The sequence below is a fragment of the Melospiza melodia genome, chromosome 10, assembly GCF_035770615.1.
Source record: "Melospiza melodia melodia isolate bMelMel2 chromosome 10, bMelMel2.pri, whole genome shotgun sequence".
Taxonomy (NCBI): domain Eukaryota; kingdom Metazoa; phylum Chordata; class Aves; order Passeriformes; family Passerellidae; genus Melospiza; species Melospiza melodia.
In genome coordinates this window covers 22,586,502-22,608,475 of record NC_086203.1, presented here as the reverse complement: position 1 = coordinate 22,608,475, position 21,974 = coordinate 22,586,502, and the positions used below count along the sequence as shown (strand labels likewise).

At 42.5% G+C, this 21,974-nt stretch overlaps 3 protein-coding genes across 3 annotated transcripts in view; all 3 read right to left on the bottom strand.

The window, feature by feature from the left end:
- Positions 1–156: 156 nt before the first annotated feature.
- Positions 157–801, bottom strand: HTD2 (hydroxyacyl-thioester dehydratase type 2). Its single transcript, XM_063164882.1, has one exon. It carries the CDS (start codon positions 799–801, stop codon positions 274–276), a length of 528 nt encoding a protein of 175 aa, XP_063020952.1. The 3' UTR covers positions 157–273.
- On the bottom strand, positions 743–3,219 carry RPP14 (ribonuclease P/MRP subunit p14). Its single transcript, XM_063164883.1, has 5 exons — positions 3,143–3,219; positions 2,929–3,013; positions 2,172–2,248; positions 1,505–1,583; positions 743–880 (listed from the first exon to the last, which is right to left on the bottom strand). Exons 1-5 carry the CDS (start codon positions 3,211–3,213, stop codon positions 824–826), a joined length of 369 nt encoding a protein of 122 aa, XP_063020953.1. The 5' UTR covers positions 3,214–3,219; the 3' UTR covers positions 743–823.
- A 1,376-nt stretch (positions 3,220–4,595) lies between these two features.
- PRKAR2A (protein kinase cAMP-dependent type II regulatory subunit alpha) overlaps positions 4,596–21,974 on the bottom strand; it is a 59,875-nt gene continuing 42,496 nt past the window's right edge. The window contains exons 5-11 of the mRNA XM_063164881.1: positions 21,226–21,332; positions 17,633–17,786; positions 14,425–14,526; positions 12,611–12,685; positions 10,150–10,215; positions 9,255–9,393; positions 4,596–8,752 (exon numbers count right to left, since the gene is read on the bottom strand). Of these exons, the coding sequence (XP_063020951.1) occupies positions 8,619–8,752; positions 9,255–9,393; positions 10,150–10,215; positions 12,611–12,685; positions 14,425–14,526; positions 17,633–17,786; positions 21,226–21,332 (777 nt within the window). The 3' untranslated portion in view covers positions 4,596–8,618. The remainder of the gene's footprint in view (positions 8,753–9,254; positions 9,394–10,149; positions 10,216–12,610; positions 12,686–14,424; positions 14,527–17,632; positions 17,787–21,225; positions 21,333–21,974) is intronic.

Sequence of the window (21,974 nt, the reverse complement as noted above, 5' to 3'; positions counted from 1 at the left end):
CAAACTTCCCACTGTGGCAGCACAAAGGCCTCTCTGAATGTGCCACTTTGTCACAGCAAGTGCCTGGTTCACCTTGGCAGAGAAACCCATCATGGTGGAAAAAGGAAAAGCTCTAATTTCAATGCAGTTGTAGTTAAGTTTGTGCACTTTCAGACATTTTGAAAGGCTTTTGTTGCAAATTTACTGGTTTTGTGATTTCACATAAAAAGAGACTCAAAACTAAGTGTACATTGGTTCTGGCCTTTATGCTGAGGTTGCACATGACGAACAGCTCTAACTCTCTGGCACCATGACTTTCACCATCCCTTCCATAACAGTTTTCCCACTTTCTCTGACCTGACATGATACAGAAATGTGTGCAACAGAACCCTTCAGTCGTTTCACTTCTGCTGCAGCTGTGACTTCTTCACCAACATACAAAGGAGCTGGAAAACGAATCTCCTGGGAGAGAAATATACATCCTTGACCAGGCATTTTGGTGCCCAGAACTGCAGAAATAAGTCCATTGATCAGAACTCCATGGACAATGGTTCTCCCAAACCTAGACTTCTTTGCAAACTCTTCATTTAAATGCAAAGGATTTGTGTCACCTGTTAAAGAAGAAAAAGTAACTACATCATTCTGTGTAAAAGCCTTGCTAAGTTCAGCTTTGTCTCCAACTTTTATGTGTAAGTTCTGAAACGCAGGATGTCCAAGCAGTGAGTTGATAAACATTGGCTTTGCCAAGGCTCTTTGCTGGAAAATCCCTCCAGAAATTCCATGCCTGAAAGGCCACAACATTTCCAGGAACTTCTCCTGCATGCAGCTGAACCATCAATTGCCTTCAGTCCAAGACTAATTCTCTACTGTTGCCAGATAACGCAAGCAGAAACGGAGATGTCTGGTTTGGGGAAAGAAAAAACAAACAAAACTGAACAACTAAAGCCTTAAAAAAATCCACCACCAAATGCTCTCAGAGTCAAAAATACTTCAATTTTCCTTTCACATGATAGATTAAAATCTTAGAGTTATGCCTGAGAAGACTTTTGTCTACCCATTGCTTCAGAAACAAAGAATTCTCAGAACTCATTTTATTAAGCAGCATCCTCTGGAAAAAAATAAGCTCTGGAAATGCATGTTAAACAAGGTCAGTTGACAATAACCATTAGAAAGGTGGAAAGTGGAGTAGGGAAAATAAAACCTGGATCAAGATGTCGGTCATGAACAGCACTTGCCAGAAATTATTTTCTTGCAAATGTATTAATGACATCAGACTTGTCACTGGAGTGAAACCATGAAGTTATGAGACAGCCACTACTGTCACATTGTACAAGACTCATTTTAAGATGAGAACTGCTCAACCAGGGGCCCACAGACCTGCACTGAAAGGCACATCATTCCCAAAGCAAGGCAGTTTGGCATCTAGGCCATCTTCCTATGAAAAGGCAGTAGGCTGAGGCAGCCTGCCAAGCTTAGAGGCAGAGCTGACAGCTGGGGGAAGGCACCCAGCCCCACAGGGCTTTACCTGCAGCACCCGGAAGGCACACCTCCTGTTCTGGTAGAAGCCCAGCAAGGTGAGAGCACTCCACAGCTTGACAAGGCCACTAAATAAAAAGAAAAGAAAATATATTAATAAAATTTGGGGGCTTCTGTTTTCCTGCAGCATAGATATCTCAAACAGAAAGTATGTTATGCCAAGTGTAACAAACCCTTAACAGTTCAACAGTTGGTAATTTCACTTGCATCTGCAAAACTGCATCTTGAAGGATTACTGCAGTGGCTGCAGTCTCTTGTCTTTGACACAGAGATATGTACTGCAACCTCAAGTTCACTTTACCAGAATTGTTCTTGCTCTCAGTGTGCATTTAAGTTCATTCTTCACCCAAATCACTTGCAGTTGTCATCACCATTTAGAGTAACAGTTCTCATCTTTACTATAGAAAGAGATTTAAAGTCACTACCTCAGCAATGCTTACTTCCTGTCTTAAAGCCATTAAAATCATTCTGGTTTAAAGCAGGAATAACATACTGATGCACAAAGCTACCAAGACTCAGTAATTATTTTCTGCATGCTGTATGCAAATATCTGCAGGTTAGGCTTAAACTAAGAATGACCTGTGAAGAATTAAGAGTTCTATTTTCTTACAAAAAATATTTTCATGGCATGGAAGCACAGACTGACTGCACCTTACCTGCTAATGACTCTTAAAATGGCAGACAGAGTTTTTTCCTCATAGGTTAAGACATCAACAGGCAAAGCTGCTCCAACCTATGAAAACAAATGTTATTTAGTAAATATCACTCTGTGTTCTTATCGTGGTTTATAGGCAACTGATTTCACCCCCAGCATGTTACATCATTAAAGGTGTTATAGTTATGCTCAAATCTCACACAAGTGTTTCAGCTACAACATCATGGATTTTAAACAGCACCCTTCCTCTCAGAGGTCATTAGAAACCACTTTTATTTCCACATTACAGCCAAGCGGTGATGTGACCTGCCTAAAGTCAGCCAGCAATAGAGTACACAGAGCAAAACCAGTGCTGTGGACTTTCCCATCCAAAAGCTGTTCCCTTCTCACAGTTCTCTTTTTAAAGCTCCTCTCCAACCATAAATTCTAAAAACAAGTATCAAAGAGCAGTCTGAGCTGGAAGGGACCTTACAGAGTTCCCCCAGCTCCAGCCCCGCTGCCATGGTCAGAGGTACCTTCCACTGGAGCGGGCTGCTCCGAGCCCGGTCCAACCCGACCCTGAGCGCTGCCAGGGACGGCTGCGGGCACCGAACCGAACCGCACAGCTCCACTGGCAGCGAGTCGGGAGGGCGGCTGCTAACCGGCTACAGGCGGGTCAAACCCGGCCCATCCACCCCTGGGCTGTTCCGGGACAGCACCCCGCTCCCGCAAGGCTCTCCCGGCCCGGGCCGGAGCCGCAGTCCCGGTACCGGTCCCACCTCTCCGTGCAGCTCCCTCAGCGCCGTCACCACGAGCTGCTTGAACTGCGCGGCGTTCGGCCGGGCCCCGCCGTCGGGCAGCTCCCTGCGGGAAGGAGAGAGCAGTGGTCAGGAGGGGCCAGGAGGGCTCTGAGGGGGGCTCGGGGATCCCGGCTCGGGGATCCCGGCTCGGGGGTCCCGGTTTGGAGGGTCCCGGTTCGCGGGTGCCGCTCACAGGCGCACGCGCAGATAGTGATGCTCGGCCGCGCTCCGCAGCACGCGCCGCTCGAACGCGGCCGCCGCCATTCCCGGCCCCGCCGGGCCGCGCGCGCCGCCCGCCTGCCCCTTCTACGGCGGCCGCGCGGGGTCATTATCACCATGGCAACCGCGCGGCGCCTCCGGTGTCGCCGTGGCCCGGCCCAGGCCCGCAGCCGTGCCCGCGGCACCGAGCGCAGCCCTGCGGACGGAGGAGAGCCAGAGCGGTGTCTGAAGCTGAGATGAATCTCTGGGAAGCGGCGGGAACAGACCAAGAGCGGCATGCAAACCTTTAGCTTCGCGAAGGCAAACGCGGAGCGCCGCAGCACAAACACGGGCACAGGAACGCGGCTGCGCTGGGCCTCCGAGCTAAGGGGCTGCTCCCGAGAGAGCTCCTGGTAAAGGTTACAAACATGAGGAGACTCTGCTGCCCCAGCCTCAGATTTGCAGGGACACACAGCTGAAAGGAATTGGAAAGTGCACAGAACGAGCCTGGCAGCCTGTCTGCACTCACCAAGCAACAGTTGATTCAGATGGTAAAATAACACAGTTTTAGTATCTTGTACCTGCTCTAAAGATTGGCATGAAATGTATCCTTACCACAGAAACAGCAGAAAGGATGGAAGTATGTTTGCTCTGCTGAAATATTATCCTCAAAGATCCTAAATATTATCCTCAAAAGAACTTCACAGAATCGTCCTTCTTTTACCAGAAGGTTTACCCAGGAATTAGCATCGAGCCCAGCAGGGTAACACTGCAGAGCAGCCCAATGTACATCCAGCAAGCTTGAATCACAGCACACCTTTTGCCTGCACCTTCACACGGCTCAGTCTGTGCAAAGCTCATTATTCCAGCAGAGCTTTCTCAAGCTTAGCACCACAATCCACCTGAGCTCTGCTCCAGGGCTGATTCAAAAATGGTATATTAACTGTACCAAACATACCAAACTCTGCCAAACATTCAGAAACAAAACTTCAGCAAAAGCAAATATAATTTCACACGTACCAAAGTAATTTTCAGATTGTTAGTTAAGTTAAAGAAAAGGCAGTGTGCCACGTAAAGTTCAGTAGCTGTAAGTGTAGGCTAACAAGATACCTTCAGGAATACTGTGTTTCTCCTGGGAACTGAGCACCAGTTAGTGTAGTCCTCAATAAATCAGTTCCACAATAATTTGGCAAACTTATCAGAGCAGCCAGTTTAATGGGACCAACACTACCTACAGTAGTTTGTATTACTTTCAAGATATTAGTAAAATTTCATCACCAAGCAGCAAAACTTGGAGGTCAGGTGCTGTATGAAATGTATTTTTGTTACTGCAGTGGGGCAGGTGCTGCAAGAGGAACTCACTCAGGCACTCCCAGTGCATCCAGGGAGCTGCTGGAAGGCTGGGGCTGTGTCAGCTGCAGCGAGTCAATAACGAGCACACACAGGACTGTACAGGAAGGCTGGACACAACAGGTCAGTTTTTTATTAACCAAAAGTGAAGCTGAACCCCAGAGTGGTTTAACTTGTTAAAACCATATGTTTATATGGCAGATATTTTTCTTTCATGTTCAACACTACAGTGCAAGAATCAAACTTCGCAGCTGTTCATCCTTTGAGAATCAAGTAGTAAAATGAATTAAAATAAGGGTCCCTCAATGAATCAATTAAAAAAACCCATTTAACTCAAAAGAACAGACCAATTTTAAGAACTGTCTTATTAAATTCTCCCAAGTGAAAGACCTTTAAAAGCACTTGGAGCCTTGAGGTAGCAACTTTATGCAGAATTTAATTCCCCTCCTGCCCCACAGAGGAAAATTAGTAGCGCATCATTAGCTCCAGCCAGCTAAGCTGTGTTGAGTGTCTCCTGTGAGGTGACTTTCTCTTGCCTCTTGAAAGAGCAGTGTAGTGCTGCAGAGCACCAGGAGGAAATCCACAGGGAAGGCCTCTTGAAATAAAATGTATGGTTTGAAAGAAGTTGAAATGATCAGCAACGACTGTAACAACAAAAATTATCTGAAGTGAAAAAACCCAACGTGTATTTTGGCAAGACTAGTTTACAAATACAAGTCAAGAACAAGAGTCTGCTTTCAGCAAAAGAAAGGAAGAATGGAAGTGACATTCAAAGGAGTTTCAGGGTTTTTTTGCCCTGTGTGCAAAATTGCACTTTGTTTTCAAAGTTTTATTTTAAGTTCTGCACTTTTGTTTCTAAGAAGGGAGCACTTCCACACTTTTTTGTTCTTTTACATTGTTAAACCTGTGCTGTGACATTAGAAATTACATTAGAAATACCAAGTGCCAGGATATTTAACCACTGAAAGCTCCTCTCACTGACTTCACAACAATCACAAGCAGGGAATCACAAACAGGAGATGTCTTCCTCTAAGCCTCAAAAACATGATCCTCTGTGCCCACTTTGCTGCTGAGTTGTTTTATTAAAAACTAATCTCTCTTCACTGCCAATTTCAGAGACTCAGTGGCAGATTTACTGAACACTGAGTGGTAACAAAACACCTGGGCTTACAACATTGCAACAACTGCAATGAACAGAGTGCAAAGGAACGAGCTGAGATACAGGGGTGGGGCAGATGGTCACAAACAGGTGCTGCACTTGCTCCCTGGACTCAGTATCAGCACTTGCACATCGCCCACTTTTGCTCACTGCTGGTGCTCTAACCAGATTCCTGGCAATCTTGAGTATCTTACTAAAGAAGCTTTCTTTCCACTACCTCCATGCTCCAAAACTGTACAAACAGGTTGGTTAAACCCGACCAAACTAATCAGGCACGTTGCACATTATAGCTCTTAAATGGATGAGCCTTCTTAGCAGCTCATTTTCTTTCAGCTCAAAGCCAGCTGCCTCTCTACAGCACAGAATGATGCTGCACAGAGCCTGGGTGCAGGATGGCACTGCCCAGTTTGCCATTGCTCCAGGGAGCCCAGAGAAAGATAAAACTTCAAAAGCTTGTTCTTGTTCACATGGGATCCCAATATTTTGATTTTATATTCTTGTCTTTTCCTTTGACTTTCAGAAGCCATCAAATTCTGCCTTCGAGGCAGAAACATCTCAAGAATCTGAGATCAGCCTTGCCTGGGTTTTGGTTAAGCTTTAGAGCAACTGCCAGTGTTTGCCTGTGCTGAGGTTACAGCCCTGTCCTGCACAGAACCAAAGGCATTACAGAACCCATCTGTAAGGCAGCCCCACCTGCCAGGCTCCTCTGGATAAAGGAGAGGACATTCTGCCTGGGAGCAGCAAAGGCCAGCTGGTGATTATTCACAGCAGGTTTCTCTTTAGCTCACATGACAGTTTAGGCAACACAGAAATTCAGGCTGGTTTGGAGACCAGTTCCTGTTTGGTTCACAGGACAGTCATGAGCTGGCTTCAGAAACTCTCTTTGTCATGGAGCCCAAAGCATCCTAAGAGTTATATCTGCTATCACTGCAAGGAGCTGATGAGTTGGTTTTCTTTTTTTTTTTTTTTTCTTCTTTTTTTTTTTTTTTTGTTGGTTTGGTTTGGGTTTTGTTCGGTTTTTTAAATTCTGTGATGAAAACAATTATTTTTGTCTTTGGTGTTAAACCTTGGAAGCATGAGTGAAGAGTACCTGCTGCTTCTTTGGCTGTAACTTATGACAAAAAAACAGCCCAGGAAAGCAAGTGAAATTCACTGTTCTAAAATACATGCAGGTAGAACAGCCACTAGACATCACGACCAGAACTTTAATAATATGGAAACACCAAGTTCAGCGGTGTCCATTACAAATCATTTGCATTATATAAAAATATGACTGCAATTACAGTAACTGGACAACAGTCATTCAACTTTATCAACTTTCCATCTTACTCATATTGCAGGAAATGGGAGGAGTTCATCCACTGTGGGGAAAAAACTGTCCAGAAATCATCTCAGAGTTGCTGCTAAGCATCTCATGCCTTAGAGAAATGTCCACTGTGATAACTAAAAGCAGGAATTCAAGATTAGCATCCTTCCATTCTTGCTTACATGGCCATGAATAAAAAGAGCAAATTCTGTTACACTAGTATTCACTATTAAAAATTTATAACCCCATAAAACACCAATATGCTTTGCATGAGCTGTGGAAGAATGCAAACTCAAAGGGTCACTAGATTTATTACCTCCAAATTCAATGTCTGAATATATATAGTCTGTTTGAACACCATAAAAACATCCTTCTCATGGTCTGATTCTTATTTAGATAATACCCTGATAAAATCTCAGCCATATGCCAATTAAGGTCCTTAAAGCTATAGAAACAGAATCTACCTAATAAATGCTGCAAATTTAACAGGTATTTTAGATAAACATCATTAGCTTAGTTATCACCTAAACCAAAAAGACTCCTCAAACACACCAACTGCGTAGTTAGCAAAGACATTTGCTTTACAAGGTCAAATGTTGCCAACTTTTGAAAAGTTTAGCAAATCAACATGGTATTTGGAAGCATTCAAGTGTCTAATGAAGTTAAAATACTGTGAAATGTTAGGACTAGGGGAAGCTCCTGTAAACAAGTACAGAAGTAGTCTTCATTTAAATTACAAAACATTCACCTCCTTAAAAAGCTTTAAAACTGACCCAGTCAACAACTGCACCCTGGGAAATGTAGCAGTATAAAGGATCTCTGTAAGCAAGAGAAGGTCATATATTGTTATCTCACCACCATAAAATGTACTCAGTGTCAGGAACAAGGAGCAAATTTGGGGAGATGACAATTATGACACTTTCAGGCCATTTGATCTGAACCACTGCACTTTGTTGGACAGCATAGAGTAAACCAATTTTCTTTGCTGCTCAGAAAACACTTAAAATACGTTTTCTGCATCTGGTTGCTAAGCAAACTCTCCCATGTCCCCAGCTCAGTTTACTTGGTTTAAAGAGTTCTCTGTATTTATTACCTGCTGCTTTCAGCAGGTAGACCAAAACTTCAGTGCCATCTTATTCACTGGCTCCATTGATACTTTAACTTCAAACCCAGATGCTACAATTAAAAGCAAATTTGACATTGTGTAAGGAAAGCATCAGATGAAGGTAATCAGCCCATAAAAGGCTTGTATTCCACAGGCTGCCTCTGCAGAACAGGCAACCTCCCACTAGAGAATGTGAAGGGACAATTTACCCCAACAGTGACACCCAGAAGGAAGGAGGCTCCTATGTCTTGCACACTTTGGGTTTCGTATCAGGCACTTGAACTGTTGGACAGACGCCATTCTGAACCAAGTAAGTGAACATAGGGTTAGAATCATCTTTAATCTAGGTCTAATAATGAAGTATCAGCAGCAAAGTGGAGGCAGGGAGGAGTGAGCAATCCATCTGTGCTGAGACTTGTTTATGGTTTCTAAAATGCCCAAGAAAACAGCAGCAGTAACTGTTCCGTAGTGTCCGTTGTCCTTGTGAGTTGTGTTGCTGATAGGAGGCTTTTCTGTGTCTTGAACTAAGAAGGCATTGAGGTACCCTGTGCCTAATTCCCTGGATCCATCAGGTCCATGCTAGAGCCAAACATTGCCACCAGTTGCTCCTCATAATGTGTAATATTCCTCTTCATAATGTCCATGCAGGGTCCAAGCAACCTCTCAAATGCTTGCACATCCATGACTGTAATGGAACAGAGGTGAAAACAAGACTGTCAAAAAGGACACCAAATACCAATCTGCTTTTTGAACTCAGAACACACACCTTCAGTTCAACACACTTAGGGCTGACGCTTCAAAAGAAGCCACAGAAACAGAAATCATGTTTGTGATTTCTCTCTGTACTGTTATTTGGTGAAACAAGACTAATGAAATACAAACCTGATCCCAAGGATAAACACAGAAGGCAAATACACCCACAGTGGTATTAAAAGATGACCTGAAGACTGTGTGACAAACCAGTACAGGCCACACACACAGAAAATAGAAAATCAGCCATGAGGAAGCAGCAGTGCTTCTCCAGCTTCCACCTGGAGCTCCCCTCCAGCCCATGCTCCCAGCTTCTGGAACCTGACAGCCAGTTACCAAAAGGTTGCTGGGTTTTGGAAGGCTGCTCACTCAAGCATGGTCCACGAGACAAGCAAAGAACAGAAAAGGATGACTAGAAACACAGACCACCTGCTTACCTAAACATTTGACCTCCCCAACAGCATAGGCAGAGGCTGCTCTGGGTTTGTTGGTAACAAGTGCAAGCTCTCCAAAGTACTGCCCTCTGTGACACCGGGCAATCTCCACCTCTTGATTGGCTTCTTTACTCGTCATGGTCTGTCAAACAGTGCAGTTGCATTATTTGCACACAGCTCTGTCCTTGTACAAACCCACAGTTAATAATCCCAGACCCTTTATACCTGTGAAAACTCCTTAGTTTCAGGCCTTCAAACTAGCAACACCCAACTCATGGTAGAACAACTCAACACCAGGTTCAACTGGAAGTTTGGTAAGAAAAATGTGTGCCAGCCCACAAATTCTGAGACAGGCAGGTATCTACTGCTACAGCTTTGGGAACTGCTGCTGTGTAGCCTAACACAGACTTTGCTTTATCATGCACCACATGCTGCTCCCCTGGCTGCTTCAGACTGCACAGAGACCCAGGTGTTGGCAACTAGGTGTTGTCAACACCTAGTGTGTCACTGAAGATAACAGACCCCACACTTTGTAATGTGCAATCTTCTACAATCATGGAAGAAAAGTTTTATCTCCACCCTGAAGGCCAGGGAAAGTGTATCAGTGTGGGAAGGGATGGGATGGGTTGAGCTGCAGGCTCTCTCAGTCTCTCACATGTCAGGTTAGTTTGCAGAGCAGCAGACAGAAGCAAAAGACCTTGGCACTTTAGTAAAATGATTTCTGGCTGCTTCAGAGCAGGTATGGGATTTTACAACCTACATCACATGAATGATGATGATCAACATCATAAAATATTATATTAAAATAACTCAGGGTGGGCTTTTTCACATCTCTTGTATTAATCAGTCAAATTACAGATTGATCAATACAAAGCCTAAACACTCAATTTGAACTCACCTTGCTTTTAATCAAGATTTTTACTTCTCCAGATTCTACAATGTAAAAACAGTCTGCTTTGTCACCCTGTGAAGAAGAAAAGCTAAAATAAATTCTTTTTTACTTGACTGTGAAAGTATGTATAAATGGCATTCGTGCATTCAATATGAACTAGGCCTTCTGCAGAAATCTGCTAGAATTGACAAACACTCAGATTCTTACCATTAAAAGGTGACTGGTTGGGTAATACAGCAGAGGGGCCCACAGGGAAGGAAGTATTAGTGCACATCATTCAGTAAGGGGGCAGGAGGAAAGGAAAACACAAAGGAGATTGATGATATATAGCAAAATCATTTAAATGAAAATCTTCTGATCCCGATGGAAATAGGGATGAAACTATGCTAGTGAAACTAAGCAGAACCTAGAATTTTCAGAAGCAAATTTTAATAAAACAGGAATTTTATTTAACAGTGACTGTTTCTTTCGCATTAAACTCTGTGGCCCTGCTTGAGCAGAGGGGTTGGACAGGGTGACTTCCAGGAGTCCCTTCCAACCTCAACTATTCTGTCATTTTGTGAGATGTTCTAGAACATTTTTCACATCTCTCTCAACCTCATCATGTTTAAAATCTTCAAGTGATCCCAGTTTACATCTGCTCTGGAGAGCTCCACCAGCACTTTATAATTTTATCTGTGACAGGAAGGACATTTCCTCTCTATCTTTGCCCTTGTGAGCCTGGCATAGGGCTGGAAGTCAGAGTGGAGATCTGCAATGTGCCTCCTGCTACAAACCAAAAGCAAAGGGACTAAAGGCTTCAGGGGGACGAAGGCTGGAAAAGGAACTGATAAGGGAATGGGAGCAGCTCACCAGAAAATCCTGAAACAAAGTGAGGAGAGAGAGAAATCTGACATTAAGTCAAGTGGTGAAGGAGATGAATGTGATGGGAAGGATGGAGAGAAATGGTTGTAACTTGAGTGTGAAACAAGGATGGGAGAAGATGATGCAAGATTTAAACATGGAGTTACAGAAGAAATTGGGCTTTTAGCTGAGCTTCCTGGGGATGGTCATAGGCCATCCAGTGCAAACTTTTCATTCACGACTGCCAACCATCAGAGCATGAAATAATGCTCTATGCTAACTTCTGAAAGAGTAACTGCTGAAAGAGTACTTTATTTTTAAAAAGAATGGAAACAAAGTGAGTGGGAGACACCCTCATAACACTACTAACAATCTTCAAGTGCTTTAAAGCTTGCTGCCCTTAACTGAAGGGTCAAATTCCAGAAAGGTAATTAAAATTTTAAATTACTCACAAGGGAAAAGAGGTTCCTGGTATTGATGCAACTGCTTTAATTTAAGAGTGATCATATCTTTTCCAAGCACAGAATTTCATCATCTCTAGCACTGTACTGCCATCACCCAGACCTATCCAAACTATTAATCCTCTTTTTAAGGATAATTACATCCTTGCCCTTAATTCAGTTATTAAAAAAGAATAAAACCAACTGTGTAATTGGATCACTGATGGTATGAATTCCCAGTTTCGATACTGATTTATAAGCTCTGATTTTGTTGAGAGTTCAGTTTTCTCAGGGTCTTAAGAAAAAGGAGTTTCAACTTTAAAAATTGAGCGTATTTTTGGAGTGAAGTAATTTGACAGTTATCACCAAACTTGCTTCCTATATTCAGTTATGTGACATTCAAGATAATTAAGATCAATTATTCAAAACACTATCAAGGAACTGTATTCTGTCTATATAAGAACAACACTGTAACCAAAAACCTGCACTTTCAGGTAAGCCTTTCTTGCATTAACTTCTACTTGAACTGGAGCACTTTTACAACACAGCAACCCACAGCTAGATTTGATACAAAAGTCCAGCGTCTGTAACAGTGTTCAAAAAGTTGTTTCTGTCATAGCCAAAAAAAAAAAAAAAAAATCAAACAGCTACAGCTTGAGTTCATCCAGCTTCATGTTTTACCACCCTGGCCTTGATCTACTGCAGCAGACGAAACATTCCTCAGTCACTGAAGGACTCAACTGAAACCAGACCACTGAAATACCTCAGGAAAGCACAAGAAAAAACAATGGTTTCAATTAACACTGACAGTTTCTTAGAGCTAGTGAGTCCCTGTTTAATCTGGCCTAGGGAAACTCTGCATGGGAGATTTCATGGTAAACTCCATAGACATTTAATTTCAGCTCCTGAAGGCACACTCATCTTGAATCCTTGCAAAGTCTACTTAAAAAAACACAGATGAGAGAAGAAATACCAAGAAGCTAAAGTAATAGACTAAATTTGCAGCAAAATACATACTGTCTATTCCCCAAACATTCAAGAAGTGGTCAAACAAATCAGAAATAAATATTAAAAGAATAAATGCCAAGGTGGTCCAAGTAATACAACTCTGCAAGTCAATTCCAAACAGAAAAAACAGAAGCACAGAAAGGACAATGATAAAGAGAACATAAGATTTCAAGTACCTGAGAAATGATACGTTCCCCATCTTGGTACACCTTCTCTCCTATAACATCCACTATCTTCATTCGCTCTGATGCCTGCAACAAAGAGGAAAATTAAAAACAATAATCAGCTACAGTTTATCTCTATGAACCTTTCTGAATCTCTATGACCCCTCCTGAAATGAACAGACATTCAGTAGACACACAAACACACAATTTATAAATATAGCCCCAGTTAAGTTAAGTGAAATATAGTCACAGTTAAGACTACCATAATCAACAGAGAAATAAAATTGTCTAGTGTCCCATCCCTGGGCTTGTCTGACCACTCAAAAAATATCTGATTTGGCTGGTGTAGAGCAAAGGGGAAGGGAGGAAAAATCTTTATTTACAATTCAGATGCAATTTGAAAAAAAACACTCTGAAAAATGTTATAAACTTCCTAAGAACAAACTCTAATGAGAAATACCAGCAAAACATTTCAAAAATATTTTAACCACTATATACTTAAACACATGTGTGGGAAGAATTGTGTCCAAGAACTCATTCCTGGAGTGAAGAGGAAGGTGACATGACCAGGACAAGGGCTGTGCATTGGGAGCAAGGGCAGGAGCAGCACCTGCCGTGCCAGGACACATGCCTGAGTCTTCACAAACAGGAAGGGAGAAATGAGTTCTCTCCAGTGTTTCCCACCACCCATTTAGAACCCCACAAAACAATTTCACTGCTTCAGAGCACCACAAAAAATCATACCAAGAAAGGAAGAAAAGCCTAACAGTTAAAATTCAGCAGATGATTCAGTTGCAATCAATCCATTCATTCCCCAAGTGCACCTTCATCTTGTCTATCTTTGAGAAATCAAATTCTGGTCCATGCATGATTCAACTGCAATGTGTCATGCAAAAAGCCATCTAGTGCTAATGAGTTATTTTGCTGTATCTTTAAATATTTGAGTAATTTCTGTGTTCAAAAAAAGTCACATTGATGGAACCAGTTTAAGCCAGGCACTGAGAGAGGTGTTGTAATTTATCCCTTCCACAGCTACAATGTATGTCCAAAATAATACACAGTAGAGGCTGTTGTTCACACCTAATGATATTTGCAATTTTGTAAACTTCTCCCAAGGGGATTAAGAGCTCAAATACTTAAGATTAATGCTGGAAAGCATTTTTTTATAAGGAAAGTTAAATTATGGTTTAAGGCAGAAACAGACTAATGTAAAAGCAGGTTGGTGAGTTCCAAAAGCCCTCTGACAACACAGGGTAAATCAATGGAAGTGATAATTTCCATATTGTTCCTAAATTCAGGCACCACACACCCCAACAGGGCAGTGTGACTGCATTCTCAAGTCACAGTGCTTCCCTTTAGCAGTTTAACTCCTGAATATTAAGTTATGCTTAAAGCAAGACTTTACAGCTCACACCTTTGTACCAAATTTAAAACCATTCCTGGCTGATAAAAGGTCAGGTGTCCACTGACTGTATCCTTACTTCACTAACACACCCTCACAAGAAACCACAGCCCTGACTACCACACTGCATCTTGATACCTGTTCCCTGAAATACCTATTTTTGATGTGAGTTTTTTTGTGTAAAGAACTTTTTAAAAATCAGACTGAGATAAAAATCAGCAAATCGCTATTGTGAATAAAGGATCCGGGGAAAAAACGCCATAACTATTTCAGCAATGCAAATTAATTTGTGTAGTGTATGTGATACCAAAGCAATATTTTGTTCCAAGCAAAAACAAGAGATTTCTGATATAGATAGCAGGAACACTGATTGAAGCTGCTGCTAATGCAAGAACTTGATGCAGATGTCTCTGAGAGGTTTTACCTCCAAGGATTTAAGAAGGGGCACAGACTCAATAAATAATTCATACGTCTTCCTCTTCTTTGCGTTGTTTTTCAGTATAATTCTTCTGAACGTCACTCGATCCTGCAAAAACAGCACAGAGAAATTCATTATTCCTCTACACTGAAATGCTCCCTGTTTGAAGACCTGACAAACATGGATCCAGTATTTACAGCAAATGCCAGGGCTGGGAAAGCAGCTGCTGAAGTGATACCACATCCACTATGACTGCAACAGCTCCTGTTAAGAGTACTTCTGGCAATAACAAATCAAAAAATAGGCAGCTGTAAAACCTGATCTTTCTCAGACAACTACTCAGGGATTCAATTTTTATTCTGTCTTATACAGTTTTTCTGGGTTGAGTTTTGAGGGGTTTGTTTGCCTGTTTGCTAATATATATATATCATGCTTCTGCAGCAAATGAAGAAGTTTCGCTCTTCCTGCTGAAGCCAGTGAAAATTGGTATTTCGAGCACTTGTTAAGGCAACTGCAGAACTAACTCTGATTGGATTCTTCTTTACTCGAGTCACAGATTTCCAGCGTTGAAGATTTACACTGCTCTCAGGTCAGGAACAGAGGATCAAACGCCGAAGGGGCAAAACCCCTCCGGCCCCGGCGGCGCTGCGCCCCGCGGCCACAGGGCGGCGCTGCGGGGCCGGCGGCTCCGCCAGCACCGAGCGGAGCGGGAGCGGCACCGGCACCGCACGGAACCGGCACGGGCACGGACACGGGGCACCGCAGGGAACCGGGACCCGGCACGGCAAGGCACCGGCACCGCACGGAACCGGTTCCGGGCACGGACACCGGGCACCGCAGGGAACCGGGACCCGGCACGGCAGGGCACAGGCACCGGGCACGGACACCGGGCACCGCAGGGCACCGGGCTCCTCTCAGCATCTGCCCTACCGGGATCCGCCAACAGAGCCACAGCTGCAGTTCGCCGTGCGCAGCTGGGACCGTAAGTGTAAAAAAACAAAAAAAGTCAGAGGACAGGAGCAGAAATTTGGTCAGGAAAATGGTACCAAAAAAGCCAAAAAACCAAACGAAAACAACACCCACAAAAAAAAAAAAAAAAAACCCCAAGAAAACAAAAAAAAAACCCAAACAAAAGACAAAACACCACAAAAAACCCAAAAAACAAACAATAAAAAAATCCCCCCCAAAAAACACCAGAAACCTCCTGAGAGCCATTCCTCCGGTTCCCAAAACCATCAGCTGGTTTTGTACCTAAGCAGCAGCATTTTGAGGTGAAGAGGTATTTTCAAGTTAAGTGGACATCTTTAAGGGATGCAGGCTGCAAATAATTATTTAGGTATTTGAATAATAAGGACTAATAGAGGTGATTTAAATATACTATATATTATAAGTATATAATATAATTATATACTTATATATACTATGTACTTATATATACTATAAGTATAATGAGGACTAATAGAGGTGGTATCAGTGGAACATTAAAGTTGAAGGATGAGGAAGATGAAAAGCAGGATGGTATTATTGTTATCCAAAGTAGAAAAACAGATGATAAAGCATAAGGGATTTTTCTGGTTTTAAGGAATTCTTCAGTGGTAAAAGTGTCTTCAAACGTTTGTGTTTGGAGAAGCAGAAAGATGCAGAAACTGGCGGGGGGGGGGATTGTAAAAGCATAAAAAATCAGAATTCACCTGCTTGAGAGCATCAGTGAGGGAGGAAAAGCAGCAGTGTTTGAGCAAGAAAAAGCCAAGCTGTGAAGGCAGCAGTGAAGGCAGCAAGTGTGACCGAGAGGCTTCCCCAGACACATTCAGCAGCAAAGGCTGAGGACGTTTCCCTCCTCCAGAAGGGACCCACTGTGGTAACTGCTTTGTGCCTGAGCCTTCCCTGTTTCTGTTGGCCTAAGCCTGCAATGCAGCAGGAATAATCCACACTTCCCAAAAGGCAGATAACCAAAGAGCTTAAACAATGACTTCTGCATACTAATAAAAATATGTTTAAATTACATTAGGGACGAAACAGTACAATAAAACATGGCAACAAACAGAGTAACTGGAAGAAATAACTGAAGTTTGAGATAAAAATGCAGCCTTAGTTAATAAAATGTTACAGAACAAATGATTAGCAAGAGGTCCCTATTCATCTACACCTTGCTAATTAATTGAATATAATCACAGAAAAACTAAATCCAAAATTAACCCAATTTCTGCAGTTCTTTTCAAAGGCAAACTGAAACAAAGAATAATCTTCTCATTTTCTTCCTTTTATGAATGAGTTCAGTTTGTAGCTAGCTGCTTTGTTCTGTCTTCCTTCAGAAATGAGATTCTGACATTGCTCCCTGGTTGATTTACCAAACTCTTTTCTTTTACAAATGAAAAGGAAGTCAGATCCCCCAGCAAGGCCAGGATGGCAGGAACAGCCACGGGCAGCAGCAGCTCATCAGCCCCACAATTAGGGTCACAACAGCAGCCAGCCCCCAGCGAGGAGCCCGGGGCTCACAGCACCTGTGGCTTCAAAGCTCTGCTGATCGCACAATCCACTCATTATGCCAACCCTCAGAGATGAGTAAGAGAGCACTGGGAAAATAACCCCATCCAAACAGTGCAGAGAAAAGAACTAAAAAAGGAAACTAATGGCTGCAGCTTCACATTCAGCACTGCTGGGCTAGAGACAAAGCAACACCATCATTTAGCTCGAATCTCCTAGGTCATGCTGACCTGAGAACCTCTTCCAAGGTAACAGAACCAGAGTTTATTGTGAAGGAAAACAAAGCTTTGGGCAGTTTTCTGGCCTCTTTAAATTACAAACATCCTCAAGAAGATATTTAACATATTCCCATTCCCTTAAGAGACAAAATGGTAAGAAGGTGAGTTGAAAATAAGGAACATAATTTAGATATGGTGCTTTAATGGCTCCACTGTCCTCTGCAGGATGAAAACAAAACCAGGAGGTTTTTCTTCCCCACTAACAAAAGCCCCAATTACAGTAAAAGCAAAACTATAAAGGGACAGATAGAACTAGTGATATAGTTTTTATAGACAAGTTGTTCCAGAAAGTCAGCCAAAAAGATTTGCACAATGGACCTGTCAAGCCAGGAGATGAGATAGCAGGTCCTGATAAAATACCTATGAGCAGAGGAGCCATATCAAGAGGAGCTCTGGACACGCTGAGGTACTGCTTAAAATATTATGATATGAGAGCAACTTCATTTCCTTACCAGTCCCCAAAGGGCTCCTTCTGTTGTGGCAACAATGGTGGCAGCTCTGGGAGTGTTGTACATCAGTGCCAGCTCCCCAAAACTGCCGTGGTTATCGTAGCGGCCCACACAGCGAGACTGGTTGTCTTTTGCTACAACAATATCATACAACCCTCTGGAAAACAACAGAACAAACACTTTTTAGTAGACAACATCCCAGTACAAACCTTGAGAACAGCTTTTTGCTGTTATACAAATAGTCTTTTTATTGCTGTGTGAGATGGAACTTTTTGAGCTTTCCAACTGCCTGATTCTTGGCTGCTTCTATCTACACTATTTTCACAATAATTGTCTCTTACTAAAGCATTTCTATCTATACTATTTTCACAATAACTGTCTCTTGCTAAAGCATTTCACTCCTGATAGACATGGGCAGAATCTACTTGGTTTCCTCTGCACAATATTTTGACGTTTCTGTTCTGGCCAAGGTGAGAAGCATTTTCAACATCTTTAACAGTGACATTTCACAGCACGTGTGTTACCCAGTGAGGCCTCTAGAGAGACTCAGATCCATCTCCACCCATTTTCTCAGTGCCAGCATTGCTGCAGGACCTTTGGGACACACTCAATCCAACTGCTCACCTGCTACTCTGGGTTTGCCTCAACTCCAGCTTCAGGGTATATCATACCCCAAGATGCTCTAAACCCACTGATATCTAGGTAAGATCTCTGAACAGGAAATGGTAACTGGTATTATAAAATACCAAAAATGGTATTATATATCCCATAACATCACTAGGCACATAAGTAAAAAAGAAAATGAATGACCAGAAATGGTACTAGGTGAGGAAGGAAGGCACATAAGACTGCACAACAACCCTACCAGACACCTTATACTCTGCTGCTTACTCACACCTAAGAGAGTAAGAAACCAGCAGCATACTAAAAGTAAACCAGGAAAGGATTACTATTGATGGAAAGTGTCACTAATTCCTGTAATGTCTGATATCTATTTAATGACTCTGAGAGGCACCAGAGGCAACAATCTTCAGAGTTGTTTTTTTTTTTTTATCTGGAAGAGCCAGATGTGAACACCTTAAGCAAAAGCAGCAACAACTTCCATCCTTCAGCCTGAAAGTAACTTACTAGTGCCATTTATTTCCAAATAACTGTAGCAATGTAACAACCTTCAGTCAAGCATTCAGCTGTCTTTGGCCCAAGGACTAATCTGGTGATGCAACACTGGGTGACCTTGGCTCAGCTTTACTGAGAAAACTGTTGCTGAGCTGTGAGAGTGTCCATGAACTAAAGCCCTGCAAGATAAGAAGAATAAAAACAGGCCCAAGTGTAATTGTTGAGAAGGTAATCGTTAGGAGCCCAAGGACTCAAGTGAAAAGTACTGACATGAAAAAATATAAAACCCTCAGACAGAAAAAGAGGAAGAGGGCAGCTCAGCAAGATTGTGGATCAGTGTGTGCCACGAGGCAGCAGAGGCTGCCCCTCCTGAGCAATGAGTGCTCAATCAGCACAGACCCTGCCCTGCAGGTGCCTCCTCAGCAGCAAGGAGTGTCCCATGTTCAGCCATGCAATAAATAAATCCCTCTGAGCTCCCCCCTCCTTGCACAGGGCACTGAACTCCTGCTGCACCCTCAGGCTGTGCCTCCCCTGCCTGCTGCCCCTCCGTGCACGGTGAAAGACACTCAGACACCTGGTGAGGAAGCACTGCAAGCAGAAGGATTTAGGAAATAAAGGCCTGTGTCAGAACACAAAGTCACTGCTCATTTAGACAGAAAGAAACTAATTCTCAGGAATATTCAGGCATTAATTACTTGGGAGTAACAAGACATGCCTAATCATGGAAGAGCCGGAGTCCTCCAAACTTGCACTTGCACACAGTGGAAACATCGGGGTTTTCCATAAGGACCAGGACTCTGCTATTCTTTTGCATGAAAAATTAAGCATGGGGGAGATGTAGGAAGACTGGAAAGGGAGAAAGGACTAAAAAATCCTTCCTGCAGCAGTTATTCCTAATGACCAAAAGCCAGCAAAAGAGTTGCTGTGAGTTACTGCTCACAGCAAAGGCTGCCATGGTGTCACTGGACAACACCAATTTATTCTCCTTCACTGTACAACCTTTCTGTCACATACTCTTAACTTGGGAACAAAACAGAACAAAAACCTAAAAGCCTGAAAACTTCCAATACAATTATCTATGGACAGAAAAAACCTGTTGTGGAGTATCACTGCATCAGTAGAACAGAGACCATAAAAGCATTTACCTGAGTGCCTAAGTTAAAATGCCTTCTTCATTTTAGGTTAAAACTCATAGCAGAAAGCTTTTAATAACCAACAGGGTAAGAGCCTTGCACAGAAACAAATCAAGATAGGCTGATGGTATCTAACATTTCTGAGAGGCTCCCAAACCGAGTTTAAGGTTCCTCAAAATCAGGAACCACTGCTGTGCACAGATCTCATCTCTGCAGGGCTGGTGGCTCTGCTCCCACAAGCTCTGATCTGCAGGACCTTGCTCTTATCTGTAACAGCCTCATCTCTCTGCTGAATGTGGCAAGAGAAGGAACTCAGCCTGCCGAGCCAAAGACATGGGACTGGACGGAGGGAGAGCAGTTGAGGAAGACAACAGAGTGCAGAAATGGGGCACTGGTTTAGCTACTGGGGTGGGATAGCAAAGGACAGGGAATGTCTGGAATACGTTTGATGCAGCCCTATGTTCTGTAATGTCACTAACCAGAAAGGGAATGTCCTTAAAATGAACAAAAAGCATTTCAAACAAACAATTTCTAACCTAGAAATTCTTTTGCAATTCAAAAGGCAACAACCTGTCTCGAAGAACTGCTCTGAAAGCATTTCATACAATATTAATGGTGCCATTATTTCAGTGATAAAAAGATAACAGTGCACCAAAAAAGCAGTTTGCTAAGATCATGTTCTAACAGACATTTATAAATCACTCCGTAATATTCTGCTTAACATTACAGTTTTGCAGAAGGAAATAAATCCATGTTCTTAATTACTCTTTGGATATGGTTATTCAAAGTAATATCAGCCAGATTATTTTCCAAAAGGGTAAAAGATACTCAAAATGTCCATACACACAGGTATGTATTATATGCCTGTTACACATATATGTGATCCCCAAAATTATGATGTGAATTTGCTTGATGGAAGAAATTCCAAAATGGCACCTTAAACTCTGCAAATACAAATCACAACCAACAGAGGCAGAACACCCCCAACTCTCTCTGAAGTCAGTCATCAAAACTAACTGAATAAAGTCCAGGTTTTTCCATGGTGGCCACTACCATGGATTTTTATTTCCTATATTCTCCTTCCTAAAAATAATGTCCTACCCCTACCCCTTACCACAGAGCTACTTTGCTGCTTTTCCCCCTCCTTCCTTCAAAAAAAAATTTAACCTGGTCTAGAGACAACATGTAATATGGCTGGTTTTAAGCTGTGCTTATGATGATAGGCACAAAACCTAAACTGAACAAATAATTTTCCTTCATAAACTGTCCTGTAGTAAACATTCCTTGCCATTTCTAAGAAACTGAAAAAAACCCCATCCTCTACATTTCACAGGCACAGCTGCTTACCGCTCAACAACATAGAAGTTATCTCCATCATCCCCTTGGTCAATCACATGTTCCTGAGGTTTCACCTTCCTCTCAAACATGGCATCAAGGACCTGAGACAGCTGCTCCTAAAAAACAAGCAGGAGTGGGGGGAAAAAAATCAACTATCAGAAAACACACCTTAGTGTTACTGCTCTGTGGGAAATGGATTTATAGAAAATCCTTAAAGTTGGACAGAAGGTCAACTTAAAGTCTGACACTGCTGGACAAGGGTGAGCTCATTTCATTTGGTCTGGATAGTGAACTGGAACTTTTGTACACTTTACTGTACAAAAATACAAGCAACACTCATATTACAAGTTGATTTCCACTAGCAGTTCACTCCTTTCCAGCTTATTAATATAAGTTCAGTAATGCAGACAACCAGACACAGACATAGAAGAGCCATTATCTCAAATATATGTCCAAATGTCTCAATTTTCACATTTCACTGCCAAAGCACACACCTACCTTTGGTATAATCTGACACAGCTTCACTGCAATGGACACACATCAATTCATATCAACAGTACATTTATTTCATTCATTTCATAGAAATGGCACCATGATCTATTCTATTCACCTATATCTATTAATTAATCTGTACTATCATCATCAAAGAGCCCCACTCATGCTCAGGGCTGTACTGAACAAGACTCTCCACAGACTTATTTTCCTGGATAGCCTGTTCTCTGACAGCAGCTGCAATTCTAGCCCCAGATGAGACAGGA